General features: G+C 44.0%; 1 protein-coding gene across 1 annotated transcript; it reads right to left on the bottom strand.

Annotated features, from left to right (window-relative positions):
* Positions 1-820: 820 nt before the first annotated feature.
* Positions 821-16,744, bottom strand: GNA11 (G protein subunit alpha 11). The gene is made up of 7 exons (XM_075037674.1): positions 16,570-16,744; positions 11,930-12,114; positions 10,177-10,331; positions 9,038-9,166; positions 7,479-7,608; positions 6,561-6,714; positions 821-4,888 (listed from the first exon to the last, which is right to left on the bottom strand). The coding sequence occupies exons 1-7, from the start codon at positions 16,703-16,705 to the stop codon at positions 4,698-4,700; spliced, it is 1,080 nt and encodes a 359-aa protein (XP_074893775.1). The 5' UTR covers positions 16,706-16,744; the 3' UTR covers positions 821-4,697.
* Positions 16,745-17,619: the final 875 nt, after the last annotated feature.

The following is a 17,619-nucleotide window of genomic DNA, read 5'->3' on the forward strand; positions in this document are numbered from 1 at the left end:
ATCCCAGGGAAGGAGAATTAAATTCTAGGAATTACATCCCAGGAAATCCCTTTGTGAAAGCTTTCACAATCATCCATCCCTGGACTCCTAAAGGGATAAATTTAAGCAGTGTTGCATATTTCAGTCCACATTGCTAAAATATAAGACCGGAAGCAGATCCGGTCCCACCAACATTTCCACTATATCCTGCAAGAAACGTGCCTGAAACGGGCTGACACTACAGCAAGAGGCAGCAGCAAATACTGACAACTTCACTTAGCAATTCTACTCCAAAATTCTGTAAAATTTTAAGCCGAGGTGCCACCATTGCATCCCTACATCTTAAAACCCTGGTCAGCCACTGTTCACACTTCAGAATTATTAGTACAGTATGTTACATATAGTTATTGCATACTATACCTTATATTTACCAAAACACACTTTGTTTCTATGCCTCAGAGTCCTGATTTTCTGAGCAGGGACAACATTGCTAGCTAGGAGGGCAGAGTGTGCTTCAATCAGATGCAGGTCCCACAGGGTACAGAATTTGTTCAGCTAACCAGAAGGAGGGGGAGAGGAGGGACAGGATTGAAGAAATGCATGCATGACCACCAGAGCTTTTAGGAACAAAATTTATTCCAATTTCAAACAGAGAATTTATTTCAGGAGAAAGATATGAAAATCAATTTCCATCAGATATTTCTGTAATAAGGGTTGTTGCCCAGCAGTCAGAGTGGGATCATTCCAAGAAACAATCACACTCCTGGACTGGAATGAGACAGTTTGGAGCCTGAATAGATCCTGACACTGGGCATCTTATTCAGAAACTCCTTTACCCTACCCTCTTCCCTCCCCCCACCCCAACACGCACAACAATACATGCATTGCAAATGACAAGGTTTAAAAACAGCATTTTATATAGTATCTTTTTAAATAGGATAATGTTTAAATTGTCTTAAATCAGGATCCTATAATATACAAGTATAACCAAATAATTTCCACCACATTGGCACTTGTAAAGAGTCTCTGGCACTACTAAAGAAGGGGCATTGGCACAAACCATACTCTTAAAAAACTGGGTGCTGCATAACACACTTCATCTCTGCTGGACTCTAACAACCTGGGCTCTGTACAGTACAATACAATGGTCAGCACACTCCGGAAGTACTTTTTTTTTTTTTTTTTTTTTTTTAAAACCCAATAAAACACATGAAGAAAAACCATAGTTGAACGCAAGGCCAACATTGCTAGGAAGCAACAACAAGAGACCAAAGAATCCAGCTCCGGGAGAAGGGGAGACAGGCAGAAAGGGCAGGAGCTATCTGACAAGCTGAAGCAGAAAGGGGCTGTTGCTCACCAGGTAGCCAATCCATACAGAATGGTGCAAAGAAATGGGATGGTCCTCTCCTCACTGACTTTGAGTTTCAAACTTGTTCAGAGCATGTTGGTTTCTTCAGCAGAACAAAGATAAAAAGTGCACAAGGAGCAGAGGTTAGCCAAGAGACCACTTCCTCAGACTCAAGATTCTAGATTCTCTACAAGAACCCAATTCCACCTCTTTTCTGAAGGTCAATCTGTTGCCTCAACCTGTAGAAAATTCTGACTGGCCTCACTTTCAGAAAAGATGATATAGGCAAGTTTGGTTTAAGGTTTGGCACTTTTGCTAGGGCAGGTATTTGCCAAAGGGCCAGCCAACAGAGACACGAACCAGTTCTGCAGGAATGCTTCATTGGCCAAGCTGGAGGCACACAAGCTACTGCTTGCTAGGAAAAGCACGTGCTAACATTGGTATCTTCTCACATACAATATAGTCCACAGACAACTCCAGATTATGTGTACAAGTCTGACCCATTCCTCCCCTAATTCAGAATGAGGTTTCAGGAACTCATGAGACAGCCATCGCGTAATGTTCTCCCCTTCCCTTTGCAATATCATCACACCAAGTTAGTTATCAGGCCAACATCTACACCAAGCAGTTGCTTAGTAAGGTATAGCACATGCCTAAATCCTTGTGCCCATAGCCTCCCACAGTTCCCCACAACAATGCAGATTCACTCTGCAAGAGACAGAAGCCAAGCTCCCTCCTCCTGTGCCAGGGCAGCAGCTCTTAAAAAAGGGGAGGATACAAAACAAAAAAAAATTTCTGATTCAAGTGGAAGTACCACCATCATTCACCTTGGAAAAAAAACTTCTGGGAAGTTATTTCCAAGAACCTGTGTATCTCAGTGCCAGGTTTGTTGCTGGCAATAGTTGTAGTGTGAACCATTTACAAGAGGATCACAGAAGCAAGAGGTTGGTGCTGCCATCTGCTTCAGATGAACAGCACTTAGAATACACGAAGATGATTATAAATTCCTCTTTATAGGACAGTTTCTACAAAACGGATCATTTTGGCATAAAGACAAAAAAAGCAGTAAAATTGATGCAAAGCTGTCTGACACATGGGAATCCCTCTCATTCCTCCCAAGTGTTAAATGCAGTCCAGAGCATGGCTAGTCTAAAGAGATGCTGTGTTTCCCTCAGCATCACCACTCAGCCAGACTGGCTCTTCAACTGTTGGTCCCATGGCTACTGTTACAACTTGAGCTCTCTAATCACTCTCAGCAGAGCTTGCTTTCTTCTGTAGTGCTCTGAGACGTACAGAGGCTTCCCTCAGCTATTCCGGAAAACAAGAGGGACCTATAAACATAATTACTCAAAATCACGTCCCTCCATATTTTAGTGTTCTAGATCAAAGCATCTTAAGCATCTCAAACAGTTAAGATTTACTCTTACATGTTGTGCAAAACACTGATGTAGTGCTCTGTCTACAAAAGAGACAAAATATCAACAGCCCCCTTCAACAGTGCAGCTCATTTAGTCTTTATCTACTGGCAGCCTATTAGCCTTCCAGGGGGCAATCTGGTTGATCCAGAGAATTTGGACCCAATGCTACTTGTTGGAATTGAAACAGAAGCATTAGTGATGGATAAATGACACACATCCAGAGGTGGGTCAGATTTCCCTGTTTCCTACTGACTCCTTGCCTTGCCACTGCAGTTATCTTCCAGGCTGGCAACAGGTCTTCAGCACATTTGTTCACTTGCCTCAGCTCCTGGAAAAAGCTCTCTAATGTGCAAAGGCTTCACATCCTTCTACTTAGTGGAGTTTCATTTGGCATCTAGAATCCAGAACTACTTCCACTCTACCTTCCACCTGCACCAGCAAACCCTACTGTCTCTGCCTCTACTCCCCTGCTAACCAAAAGTGCAACCACAGCAGGGCTTTCTGGATTCCATAGCAGCCGCGTGCTCCAGCCATGACTACTGTAACTCGATTATCACATGCACCCTGGAGCAAGTATGTGTGCAAGTCTTCCAAAGAGGATCCATACTCCTCTAAAGAGAAACAGCAGCATGTGCCTCAGGGGAATGCATAAGCAGGAGAGAGAGAATTGCCACTCCCTCCAAGAGCTATCCTCAATCTTTTCAAGTAAGAATCCTACCTATAGCCCAAAGTTTGTCACCCACCAACTCTGGTCCTTTCTAAAAATCCACAAGCTGGACAGGACCAAGGAATTCTTACAAAGTCATTCAACACACTGACACAAAATGCAATAAACAAGGCTTGTTTGCTACTAGCAGCAAGAAAAGAACTAGAGGGTGGCACGAGACTAAGATTTTCAATCCAGCCAAAGTTTGATGTTTAAATGCCACAATTACTCAGTGTGCTTTTAATATTTGCTGCATAGAGAAGTTGCTCACTTGATGTCATATACTCTACTCAACAAAACATAGTTTCTCTCTGCAAACTGAGCCTTGTGCGCGTGCGCACATGCGCTTGTGGTATGGGGGGGGGATGTGTGTATGTGTGTGAAAAAAATAAAAACAAAATAAAATAAAAAAGAACAGTTACAGTCAGGCACTTCCCCAGGCTCAGCAGCTATTGCTCCAAGAGCTTCCATCATTTGTAGTCCATGAACAAAATACAGCAACACGTTGCAAACTATGTATAGAACATCAATAATTTAAAAAAAAAAAAAAAAAAAATCACAGTCTCCATACCTTTTACAATTGATAAGAAAAAATAACTCAGAACTAAAACATATAAAGAATGGAAAAGTGATGGCTTTTTTTGTTTTGTTTTGCCTTTTTCTTTTTTTGCACAATAGTTGGAGAGCAATCGCTCCTCCCCAACATTTCATCACAGTGAACCATGGAGCGTGTCCTGGGGAAGGGAAGGGAAGAAGGGGGAAGCAAGCAGGATTAGCAAATTACACCAGAGGCACCCTATAGCACAAGGCAAAGGGACCAGTAGCATTCTGTACTCCCACAGTCCAGTGAATTCACAATCTCAGCTGGAAAGTTATTTTTTTCTATATATACCATGGGAATGAAAGGGGGAAAAAAAAAGTGGCTAAGCAACAAAGGAAAGCTCAAGATGAGACTGCCTTAGCTGTTTGGCAAAAATTAAGAAGTAAGCAAGGTGCTGAAGAAATGAGGCATATCCCCGTTAACTGTGAAATAAAAGCAATTTGTTAAAAATATGAAATCAACTACTCTGTGGACAGAGACATGAGACTCCAGGATAACACTGAGCACTTGCCACTCCACAGATCAGACAATTTGCAATCATTACATCATCAAAAATTAAAACTTTTTTTTCCTGTCATATTTAAAATTTCTTTTTTTGTCTTTTCTTCACAATGAAGCCTCTCAAGGGGCCAAGAGCAGAGCAGGTCAAACCAGGTTGTACTCCTTCAGGTTGAGCTGTAGGATGGTGTCCTTGACAGCTGCAAAGACGAAACGGATGTTTTCTGTGTCTGTGGCACATGTGAAGTGAGAATAGATGATTTTATCGCTGTCGGGATTTAAATCCACAAACATCTTGAGAATGAACTCACGGGCTGCCTGCGCATCCCTCTGTGGGCCTGCAGCAAACAAAGCAGCTAGTTAATGGATTTATGCTAAGCGCATCCCCCAGTTTGATCCATCAGAATAATTGCTAGCGCACTTTTTCTTACAGGTTACAGAGCTATAAAGAAGAAATTAAGATCATTTGTTGCATAAAAGTCCCAGGAGCTGAAGTGTCTTATGCTTTTCAGTTATCTAACCAAAACCTACAAAAGGCATTTTTCCAAGGCTGAGAGTTTTGACAGACGCCAAGGCATCATTTCAGACCGTGCTTTGAAATACAGCATTTGGTATAACCCTGTATGTGCTGTGTTCACTAGATAACAGTGACAGATGCTGGATATACATAACACAATGCTCTCCTCTGGAGACAGGATGTATATTTCTGCCTAATATACAGATGGGTCTTATGCGCTGAAGGACACAAGCATATGTTTGGCAGACAAGGGTCATATTCAGCCAAAACTGCAGTCTGGCTGGTCAACTCACAGGAGTTAAAAACTGTAATTTTTGCCACTATTTACTTCATATTGCTGATGACAACTCAGAAAAAAGTCACCTACTCATATTTCTTTCACAGTACTGGTGTTGTCACATTCTCCATGGCAAGGACCGTCTCTTGAGAGGTGGTCTGATGGGCTACCTCCCACTCACAAGCCATGCAGCATCCCTGGAGGAGCTACAGTAAATACTTACATGAAAAAACTGAAAGTAGATGACACTTCCTGATGTTGCGATCTCATCTCTAGCTGTTAAGTTATATTAGGAGTATGCACTATTTGACCGATAAGCTCACCAGCCATTCCTAGCCTGTTGTAAAAACGTGATGTTTTCCACCACTGACAATTTCAGAGTGCTTGTGCTTTCAGACAGCAGGGGGCATGAAACTCCAGAAGTGGGAGGACAACTAATAAGGAGCAATTTCATTAGGTTTAAAAGACCAAAGCTGTTTGCAAAATGGCAATTCTTCCTTTACCTTGTATTTTTAAAGCACATAATGACAGAGTTAATACACGAGAGCATGGCACGAAGTGTGTTGCCTGATCTCATTCTCCACTGCTTTTATTTATTTTCAGCCCTGTACAGATATGTTACCAGCCAACTTTAAATGCACTCAACTGAAGAGCTTGAAATACTATTTTGGCTAAGGAATTTTGTTTCAGATGGGAATTTCTCTGTTTCCCATAGATACTATTTTTTCACAACTGTGGATGGCACACTAATAAGAATTTCATGCTATAAGATTTTTCAGCACCATCATTTGAACAGCTTGGGTATTTGACCAGTCAGTTTCTCAGAACAAGGACTCAAGTCACCTCTTGACTAGACAGTTAAAATGCTCAGTATACCAGTAAATCATCATATGTTTATGAAATGGGTTATATGCACAAGTGTACAGGTAGGAAAGTTAGACTTCCACTATTTAATATTCTGAAGTGCATATCGGGGAGGGGGGCAGATGTAGTTCTTCATCTAGGAGAGGTTCATTATTTGATCAGATTCCACTTATCTACATATGATTAAGACATTTTTGTGACATTTTCTCATTGTTGTACGTATTCCTTCTCAAATTAAGATATTTTCCCCATCTCTAGATCTGAGTTTTCTTTAAAAACCAAAAAAATTCTAACCAAACAAACTCCACCCCTTCTTCTAGCTACAGAGTGTTCCTCGTTAAAAAACACTTACCATCAAACTCTGGGAAGTAGTCAACAAGGTGGGAATATAGGATCTTGTCTTCCAACAGATCTTTCTTGTTGAGAAAGAGGATAACAGAAGAATTTTGGAACCATGGATAAGTGATAATGGTTCGAAAGAGAGCTTTACTCTCTTCCATCCGGTTCTGAAATGAAAAGAAAGCCTTGTTTTCACATATGAGAACTAAGATGCCTTTCTGCTACCTGCACACGTACTCAGATCTGTATTGATCCAGCATCTCAGATACTGTACGCAGAATACTTCGGCCCCAGGTAGGGTCTGGCTCAAGCTGCGCCAGTAAATGCAAAGGAAATGCAAAATCTGATGGACTCAAGCTTCATTTAATTGGCAAGCCATTCATATCAAAAGGCTTAAAAGTAATTTTATGCTTTGACAGTCATGTGAGAGGACTGACCACGAAGCTTTGTGAACACGTTTCATCTAGTAGAAAAGGAATAACTGCTGTTTCCTAATGGCATTTTTTTAATCTATTAGCAAGTGCAAAAATTCAGTATTGCACCTTCAAAGAGACAAGTCACTATCTAACAAGAGAGCAGTCACGGCATGAAGTAATTTAGTGCAGAAAAGAGAAATGGGTGATTTTTAAGAGCATGCCGTCACATTGCACAGTATCTTCCAAGACACACAGAACTCGGCAATTTCAGAGTATTTCAGTATTACTTCAGAAGCATAGATGATTTGAATGCACTGTGCATTTTCCATTATCAGGGACATCATGACCCATTGAGGCTCATGTTCCCTTTGCAATAGGAAGAAGTGAAGGCCAAAACCAACAATATTTGCTAATCCAACTTGGCACCAAGCAGTTTGGTACAAACCTCCAAGAAGCTAGAAAGACATTCCTTCTTTCCTTCCACCCTCCTGCAGAGTTCCCATTCTTTGGCTTACCTCGTTATCAGATTCCACCAGAACTTGGTCATATTCACTAAGTGCTACTAAAAACATGATGGAAGTCACATTTTCAAAGCAATGGATCCACTTCCTTCGTTCTGATCTTTGGCCTCCAACATCCACCATTCTGAGGAAGAGAAATACATAGAGTATCACAGAAGTAGCTGCAGTTCCCTATCTGAATGCAAAGGGCCAGCATACAATGAGAACGAATGCAGTTCTACCATTCAAGTTAACTGGCAAGGGGACGTAATAATATGTGCCTGCTAACAAAACCATCAATTTACAAAATATCCTGTTCCAGAAATACATCAAACTGAAGAGCTGGCCATAGGCAAGTGATACCAAATTCAAATCCCAAATATCAGCATTACCCTTTTTAGTTGCATTCTGCTCTGGTTTGCTAAGTAGCAGTCCTGAGTCTGAAAAGACAAGTCCTTCAAAACTCTGCCCTGTCAAATGAGCAAACTATATTTTTATTTTTTATTAGAGCATCTGCTTGCCTCAAAACTTCTCTTGCACAGAGAGCTTTCTTTAGTTATTAAACTTTTCTTAGAATGTGCTGTTTAACAGTTACATGCTTCAGCTTCTCAGTTTCAAGTCCCACCCGTATAGTACACCAAAATTATTTTGTCACTCACCTAAAGTGTGACACACATGGTCCACCTTTGATAAAACCCTATACCTATTTCATAGGTTAGCAAACCAGAACAGGAAAAGTAACTTTCTGTATATCTGTAACTAAATGGTTTAAGAAAGAGGATGCAGGCTTCTTTATTCCTCTCTTGTAATGTCAACACTGCTGCAGAGAAGGGCAGGGAGCATGTAAGTACCAGAGAGCTAGGAAGAAAATTGCTTTGCCATAGACAAGCATGTCGTTGTGCCCCTTATGCCATGCTCGATTGCTGGCTTGAGCCTCCAAATACCATCTATTGCTGCAGCAACATAGGCAGCAAGTTTTGGCATTGTTCTGAGGGCACAAGGCAGGCACACAAAACCATCTCTGAAGGCAAATGCTAGATATCACATACAAGGAAGTACTTCCACACAAAAAGTGGTCTCTTTTTGAAGGAGAAATAAATGGTCAAAGTTGCTTGAGCTAAGCATTCTTAAAGGGAAATAAATTTCAAGTCAAGCACTGCCAAGACCAAGCTTCCCCCACCCCCCCTTGGTGGCTTAAGCTACCAACAGTTCACTCAGCTGCCTCACAAGCCACCACTTCAGCCTCAGATGCCAGCAATGCAATCCTTCCCAGGAAGGACACCAATTCCAGCAAGTTGGTTAGCTGGGCTTTAAGTGTCACTGATTCAAAAGCATGTTCTGTTTTGTGACAGCGTATGCTTCAGCTTGGAGTCTTCCCTTAATCAGAATAAATGTTACACCATCTCCATTACAGGAGCACCTGTCAGCAGTACTTCATAACATCACAGCACATACATCCACTTAGGCCTCACAACTAAGCACCTGGACACTCTAAAGCAATCCAGAACTCATCCTTCCTGAAACCATATCACCCCTCTCTCAGTTCAGCTGTAACATGAATACACTTTCAGTACCTGAAGATAATATTCTCTAGGTCAAAGGGGTACTCTATGATACCAGTTGTAGGAACTCTAACCCGTAGCACATCTTGCTGAGTTGGTAGATATCCTGGGGTAGCGATACGATCCACGTCGCTAAGGTAGCTACAAGAAGCACAATGGAAAAAAAACTACCTTAGGTTGCAGCACATAAATATACAGATTTAAACACTGCTATGTTTAGTCTTTCCCTAGCATAAAGGAAGTCAGAAGTCACCTGAACCATTTAAAATATGATGTGGAAAAATAACAGAATACATCTTTGGGGAACAGTAATTCACCAGCCATCCCCTTTGGAGGTTAAACAGATATATTAAGGATAACTTTATCAACTCTGTATAAGAGTGTGGAATACAATCTTTACTACAAAGTTTAAGTACAGTAGATGCTTATTTTTCAGAATCAAGCCTCATCTGAGGTTTTCTGTTTATAAATGAACCTACGTCACCAGACTTAGATTTTATTAATAATAAATCCATTAAGTTATACATCCATGTACATCTGTAGGCCAAAGGACAAACCTGAAGAGAAAAAGCAACACTTCTGCTGCCTAAGAGCCAGGACCAACACAGACAGCATAAGGTAGAGATTCTAGCCTCAGGTATATCCAGAAGCATATAGATGTGTGAACAACTGTCTTTATCACTCACCAGAGCACCTCATACGCTCATGAAAAGTAGCAAATGGTAAGGAATTTCCAGATCCAAATCTATCCCCAAATAAACATAGCTTCCCAATCTCCGGCAAAGCTCTTTGCCTTTCTGGAGCCAGATTCAAACAAGTTACCAGTTACCTGCTCCCACTGCCCTTTCATCTTAACTTTTCCTAAGGACACTTCTGGGTGATAGATGCAAAGTGCCTTTCTCGTATGTCCATGACTTTTATCCCAACACACGTAGCCAACAGAGACTGTGCAGCTTGTCTACAACACTAGCAAGATTCATCTGCCTCAATGAAAAAGATAAAAGGCACTTTAAACAAACTATGTAGCGAAATCTACAGCAGTGTTCCTGCACTTTGAAACAAACTCTAGACTTCAATAAAAAATTGGACAGGTATTATTTGTTAGACCATCACTACCATCTACCAGTGCATGTCAGTGGTTATATACTTACTATTTAGCTGAGTCGGAAAGCTGATATTCTCTTCTCCTGTCATAACACTCTTGTATTCCAGGGTCATTCCACAGTGTTTTAATTGCACTTACATATGGCTGCTCAAATGTCATGACCTTTTCTACATCCACTTCCCGGATCAGCACTGCATTAGCCTGGAGATTGAAAAGCATAAAAAAGGCTGGGGGGCAGCGGTCAGGAGCAGGGGGTACCAGTCACAGGCAGGCAGAAAATTCTCAGATGAACTAAATCCTTACATTATGACTTCAAGGATCCACAGGCTGGTTGTGGATCAGGTTGCTAAGACCTGGGTAAACCATACATCTAAGACATAGCAGACATCAGCAAAATTTCCCCAAAGCATCATATGCTTCTTCACAGAATAAGCTGTAAAACAGCAGCAGGTTTCACTTATCATTAGATCACCAGGTGTTTTGAAACACAGTGGTTTCCAAGGCAGAGCATTCACTGTGAAGAACCACAGACTGCCCAACTTCTGAGGAGGTTAAACTGCAGTTGGATAACAAGTAGCTATCTCGAGTTTCTTACAAAAAAAATTTTAAACTACATTTTGAATACCAATAGAGACATTGTTTCAGCGTACTTCAATAGTGATCCCTTTTGAGAGGGAAAATAAAAATGCCCACCCTACAAGCTATAAGCAAAGGAAGGACTACAGTCCTACAGGACTACAGCCTGTGGCATCTGTGAGGCTATTATTGACAGCAAGCTGCTTTCTGAATTCTTTCGTACCCTTGCCGCAGGAAGGGGCTTTTGCCTATACCACCTATACGAGGAAAAATAAAAAACAAGGCCAAGTTCTGCATACGTTATCATAAGTAAAAGTTGGGAGATTATACCTATCAAAACACCTCGACCATGCCCCAGGTAAAGCACAGGCAAGGCAAGCTCCCTCACACCCTGCCTATTCTCATCACTGAGATTGCAGAACCTCTCTAAAGGAAAAAAGGTGTTCGGGTTCAGGAATTCCTGGTGCACCATCCAGCCCCTATAAACAGTTATTAAAAACCCAAGTTACTGTGTGCCAGAACAGATAAAATACAATTTCACTTAAAAATATTAAAGTACTAAGCATTAAAGCAGCAAAACACACTAACAAAATCTAATTTTCTGGTGCACCCTCCCATCCTCCCCCAAAAAAGCTAAAATAATTTAGGCCAGATCTGGCTGAAAAATTTACTCCTAGACCTAAAATCAATAAGCCAGACTTCAGCTCAAATCACACTTCTGTGGTTGAGACCAAAACTCTTCAAGAAAGGTTTGTACCTTTGGTCAGTACCTATCAGAAAAACTGACATATTGCAGTAAGAGTGATAACTACGAGCAGAGGTGTCTTTTGGGTCCAGCGTGTATTTTGTCAGCTTCAAGTTCTGATGTGAATAGCAACTCAGGCAAAGAAAAGCCTGATGCTGAATCCTTGAAATAAGTAAAAAGGTCACCCCTCCTATACCCTATGTTGTATCCCAATCCTTTGCTCCCACCACTCACTATGCAGACCAGTGAACAAACCATCCTGAGAAAGTTGCTCTATCCCTTGACACAATCAAGTAAATGGAGTCAGGAATCAACAAAATGTCATAAAAAGCAGTTCTTAAGCACAAAACATTTATGGGAAAGAGTTCAGAGAGGTTGAGATTGCAATGCAGAAGGACACAAACTAACAGGAACTTAGGAGTCAAACCCTAAAATCCCCATTGCCTAAAGACACATGCAAAAATTGTGAGAAACTTACCTTGTTCTGTTCATATTTGTACAGAATCTTCAGGGTTTCCATGGCCCTGATCATTGACTGCATGGCAGTGAAGATGTTTTGGTACACCAGCTTGGTGAAGCCTTTTTTGTCCTCTTCAGAGTAGCCTGAGCCATGAATTATACGCATTTGCTTAATGAACGTGCTTTTTCCACTCTCCCCAGTGCCTACAGAATGCGAGAGAGAGTTAGGAGTCATCACAAGCAAGGCTTGCTACAGAAGCAAACAAGCTAACATCAATCACATCATACCCCAAAGTTCCTATGACTATACCCAAGTACACACTACTTCCAACCACTTTTTTAGCCACTTTCCAGAATATTAAAAGATAGTCTGAATGGTCCTGCTCAACCCCACTACAAACCTAAGAGCACAGAAGGAAGACATCTTGTCCTTTACATCAGCCTTCAAAAGCAGCTCCGGTACTTACTCCAAAGCTCACATTACAGCCACTCCCACACGTTCTGCGTCAAAAGGCCCTTGTCCGTCACACCTGACCTATTCCCAGATACTCCAGCAAGATGCTACTACAATCAGCACCAGCCAGAGAGGGCCCAGATGCACTCAAGTTAGTAAGTACTGCAAACTAAGATGACAGTGAGTAGGCCAGGGCAAGCCTATTTGCACAGTAAAGAGCAAATTTTCTCTCACTGTGATTTGGCACAAAACACTCTTTACTCTATAGACTATGTGTCTTTTCATAGAAAAGAACTGAACACAACAGAAAAATCAACTCTAAAGAAGAATGCAGTTCAATAAACTACTTGCTTATCCATCTGACATAAACAATCCAGTCAGTGCATCTGCCTAGTATCCCAAACTACTGTGCAACCAAAACGTTTGCTCTTAGGGACTGAAATTATAATCATCATTGTGGCAAGATACCTCTAATACTGCTTGCAGCCTCTGGACATTATAGAGTTAAAAAACACAACTGAGAGGGAGAATAGAGTAGGATGCTGCTCACAGCTGTCTGCACTTGGTAGATCCCTAACAGACAGCATGCTGCTCAGCAAGGTTACCAGTTCCTTATTACACAGGTTTACTGCCCCAGAGAAGCTGGGTCTTAGAGTATATGGGAGGGCAAGACACACTCGCACCAATGCCAGAGCATTAAACAGTCCAGCCCTTTCAACTCCTGCTTCCTGCACAGTCAGTTGGGCAGGTCCTCCCACTCCTACATTTATGGCCCCAGAAAAGTGTCATTTAACATGTGAAGGCCAACAGATGATATAAAAAGACAGTGGGAACTTTCTAACATAGCAAGTATGAGAGAAAAACATCATCAGATAAAGTATCTGTGCCATTACACAGCCTTGTTAAATTCACGATTCAACTGGTATTATGGAAACTACCCAGCAACTTCCATTCTATATATACACACAGTACCTTTTGTGGAAGGGACATATGGGTCAAGTCTTGCATGTGATTAGCATACCTCCACACTTCATCCCACAAGCAACAGACTAAGCATATACCACTGACACTTCTGCTGAGTACTTTTGTTCAATCTTCTAAAATCTGCTATCAATATGCAGAATATATATATATATAAAAAAGCAGCTCTTTTTAATACAGTGGTCCAGCTCACTTGACTACTGAGAGTAAAAACTAAAACGTATCACATAAGCGACAAACCCTTTTGATCTACAGTTACAAATAAGCATGCTGGCAGGGGCCTGGCTTTCAGCACAGGAACCACCAGGTACTCACCTCACACTAGGGCATAGATATATTAAGACAGGATCTCATTCATCACAATACACAATTACTACTCACATGTAGATTCTCAGTTACTCATGTTTATAGTGCCAGGCTAAAAGGCAAACAAATAAATATGCTCAAATAAAAGCAGCAAGCACATAACTAGAAGCAGCATGTTTAAAATAAACAAACTCTCCCCATGTCCAAGAACTGACAGAAATTATGTCAGCATGGTTAGAAATCAACATTATAAACACCATTAATATGTAGCAAACAATTTCCATCTCAAACAGAAAGCTACACCATAAATGGGGGGAAAACCTGGAAACTGAAATCTTTTGTGGTTTCTCTCACTGTGGTGAGAAATACTTCCTTGTCTTTCACCACAGCGACCAAAACTGAGAAAAAAAAAAAAGGGGGGGGGGGGGGGGTGTGTGCTTCAAAGCATTCCAACAATGAAAACATAAGAGAAACCTCAGCACCAGCCATTCACTTACTTTAGAACTTAAGAGTTCAAACACAGATTCTTCCTGTCACTCCATCATCACTCATTTTTTAGTTGGGGGTGGGGGTGTGGGGGTGTGTTTGTTTTTGGTTTTGTTTTTAAAAAAAGGTGCCTCTTGCTTTTACATACAACATCAACAATACAGCACAGCACTACACCAGAACATTATAAGCTCTGGTGCGTATGGTCTCCTACACTTTTAAGAGCACAATAACCTTTTTTTTAATATGACAATGTTGAGACAAGGAGATACTCTGAATTCAACATTTCTTCTGTCAACATGTGAAAGCGGCAGAGTTTACAGTAAGTTATTAATGACCCCCAAGTACCTGACAGGCACTTGTAAATACGTTACTCAGTCAACAGTATCCCCTGCTTAATCACAAGTTATTTTTGTATGAAATATTTTCCCCCCTCCCCACACAATAAAAAGACAAATGACTACCTTATACTAGAGGGCAATGTCCAATACCTTAAAATTAAATTTCTTACTACCAGTTTCATCATTCATTAGCACTGTTATTCTTCACCCCAATTTTCTGTTTTAAGTTTCAACAAATTAACTGTCACTAGATGTAGTGACAAGAAAAATTACCAGATTTTCTATGAGGCAGAAACTCCCTCCACACATGCACTCTTTCCAAAATTCTGAAGATTTGGGAAAGCCCTCTCACTGATACGACCACTAATACTTGTGAATGTAAGAACTCCACATAATAGGAGCAAGACAGAAGAAATCCCTGCAAGCAGCAGTTATGTCAAGGAGATGGAACACACATTACCTGCCACAACTTAAGGTGGGCAATGTGATGTATCCAGTGAAAAGCATCCAGCAAACACATCCTAAAACTAGTATTGCTTATCCAGTACTAACCACCTCATATAATTTTTTTTTTTAAATCTGATGCTGAATCTTACTTAACTGTATCTTTTAGAAAAGCAGAAAGGATTCTTGAGCAATTTGAATTATTTCTAATGTGTTATCTTTAGATCCAGTGGGATCTTCTTAACCCAGATCTATCCTATGGTGCCAACCTATTTTGAAACAGCTGCTTCTGTGGGACTGCTTTAGGGAAGCATGAGAGTGTGAGACACATTCCCTCATCTACAAGAAGCCTTACAGAAACTGACACAGCATCTTCAAAGACCACAAACATCAAGCCCTCAATTCTACCTTTCACCCGAAGAACGGCAACATGTTAATCGCCAAGGATTCATGGTGAGAAGGAAAGCCCTGGCCTTCACTTAATTATCACTGTGCAACAATGTCAGTATTGCAGACCCCCAAAGGACTGGACAGACACAGTCTCACTTCACTTGTGTAAAGTTTTACATTTGTTTTCACACGGGTTGTCCTAATTCTTCACCTGTACCTTAATGGCTTGCCAACTCGCGACAGACCCCAAGTGAATAAGCTCAATCCATCAGATCTGCTTCATATTTCAGCTTAAGATGATACAGTATTTAAGACACAAAGCAGGATACATACACTAGCAATGACAAATCACAGTACCCACGAAAACTGTAACTTCAGTTTAAATTTGAGGGCTACCTGGACATGAACATCAAACTCACTGCTGAAGAAGGATATAAATGCCTGAAATCTTAGCTGGCTGCTCTTGTAACTGATTACCCATCCCTATAAACCTTATCTAAACACGGAACAGTTACCCATCTGCACAACCACAGAACACTACTATGTTTCCATCTGAACACCTATATCCTTATCACTGCATAGGTGATTTCTACCTCTGAAGGTAATGCTAAACACTATAGCCATTTCCTCATCAGACACAGAACTCGTGCATTCTTACTGCTTCATCTCCCTTCAGAGTCACTACACCAAGCTGCTAACCCTGCGGGGGCCCTGCCAGGACTGCGCAAGGGGAACTCTGTGGTTTAGGAGCTGGAGGCCAATTTTTCCACAGATGTTCACTCAAGGCCCAGAAGTTCACTGACAACACTGCAAAGCATCACCTCCATCAGCAAACGTTCACACGCTAATAAAGGCCAGCGTTTCCTCGAGACAATTTTCAGGCGCGTGTGTGCATGCCCGCATTCAGAACCACTCATTTCAGCTTCATAGTTCCTGCTTATGTCAAAAACCATCTTGACAGAGAACGCATCACAAAAAAAAACAAACAAAGGGCAGCCAATGAGATGGCCAGCCCCGGCACCGATAGGAAGGCCACCCCGAGCACAAGGCTCCGAGGCGGGGATCGCTGGTGGCTCCCGCCGCTTCCCCACCACGCCCGCTCCCTGCCACGGCCGGGTCGCGGCGGGGCCGCGCAGCCACCCGGACCTGTCAAGCCCCGCGGCAGCCGCGAGCCCGGGGCCGGCCGGACGGGCCAGGCCCCGCGGCGGGAGCGGCGGCCCCGCGGGCCGGTCCGTTCCGTTCCCCGGCGCTCCTCACCCAGCAGCAGCAGCTTCAGCTCGCGGCGGGCGTCGCGCTTGTCCCTCCGCAGCTGCTTCTCGATCTCAGCGTTGATGCGCTTCGACTCCTTCACCTCGTCGCTCAGGCAACAGGCCATCATGGACTCCAGAGTCATGGTCGCGGCGCGGCCGGGACGCCCCCGCCCACCCCCCACCCCCCCCCGGCACCGACCACCGTCCTCCGCACGGCCGGGAGCCCGGCCCGGCGCCCGGCACCCCCTTCCCTTCCTACCCCACCCTCCCTCCCTCCGCGGCGCCGGCCCGGCCCCGGCCTCGGCCCCAACTCCTGCGGCCGGGCCTAGTGCCGCCGCCGCCCCCCTCAGCGCGCTGCCCTCGCCCGGCTGCGCCGCCCGCCGCTCCCTCCTCACACAGCCCCGCCGAGCCAGCGACCAGGCGGCGCAACCCAACCCGCTGCCGCCGAAAACAAGCGCTGACTGACAGCCGCCGGCGCCACTGGCAGAGCGCGGAGCGCGGCGGGGCGGCACCGGGCCGGCGGGGCGGGGCGCCGCGGCCAACCGGAGCGCAAGTTTGGTTGGCCGGTCGGGAGCGGGGAGGGGCGCGCGGACGCGCTTTCCCAGAGCGGGGCGGGGCCGCCGGGCATTGTGGGACGGTGGCGGACCGGGGCGTCCATCGCGGGGCGGGCCGGGGCGAGGGGGCGGCCGGCGCGGGGGCGGGCCGGGGCCTCGTCGCGGAGCTGGCGCTGCGCCGCCCTCCTGCTCGCCGCGGGCCCGCGGCCTGGCCCCGCCGGGGCCGCTAGGACGGCGGCGCAGGGCGGGCCCGCGGCCCTGGGCGTTGCGGCACTTCCCACACCTCTCGGGGCCCACCGGCCATACGGGGGTGCCCTGCGCCGCCTCGGCGGAGCCAGCCAGGCCTGGCCCTGCTCGGGGGAGGGCCCACCTCAGCTGTCGGCCCCGCAGACCCAGCCAGCCCGGCCTCCCTCTGCCGCCCACGGCTGCGGCAGTCCTCGATGCAGAGGAGAAAAAAGACGAGGCGCAGAAGCGCCAGCCCAGCGCTCCCAGGCTCTGGCTGC

Source organism: Buteo buteo, chromosome 10 (genome assembly GCF_964188355.1).
Source record: "Buteo buteo chromosome 10, bButBut1.hap1.1, whole genome shotgun sequence".
NCBI lineage: Eukaryota > Metazoa > Chordata > Aves > Accipitriformes > Accipitridae > Buteo > Buteo buteo.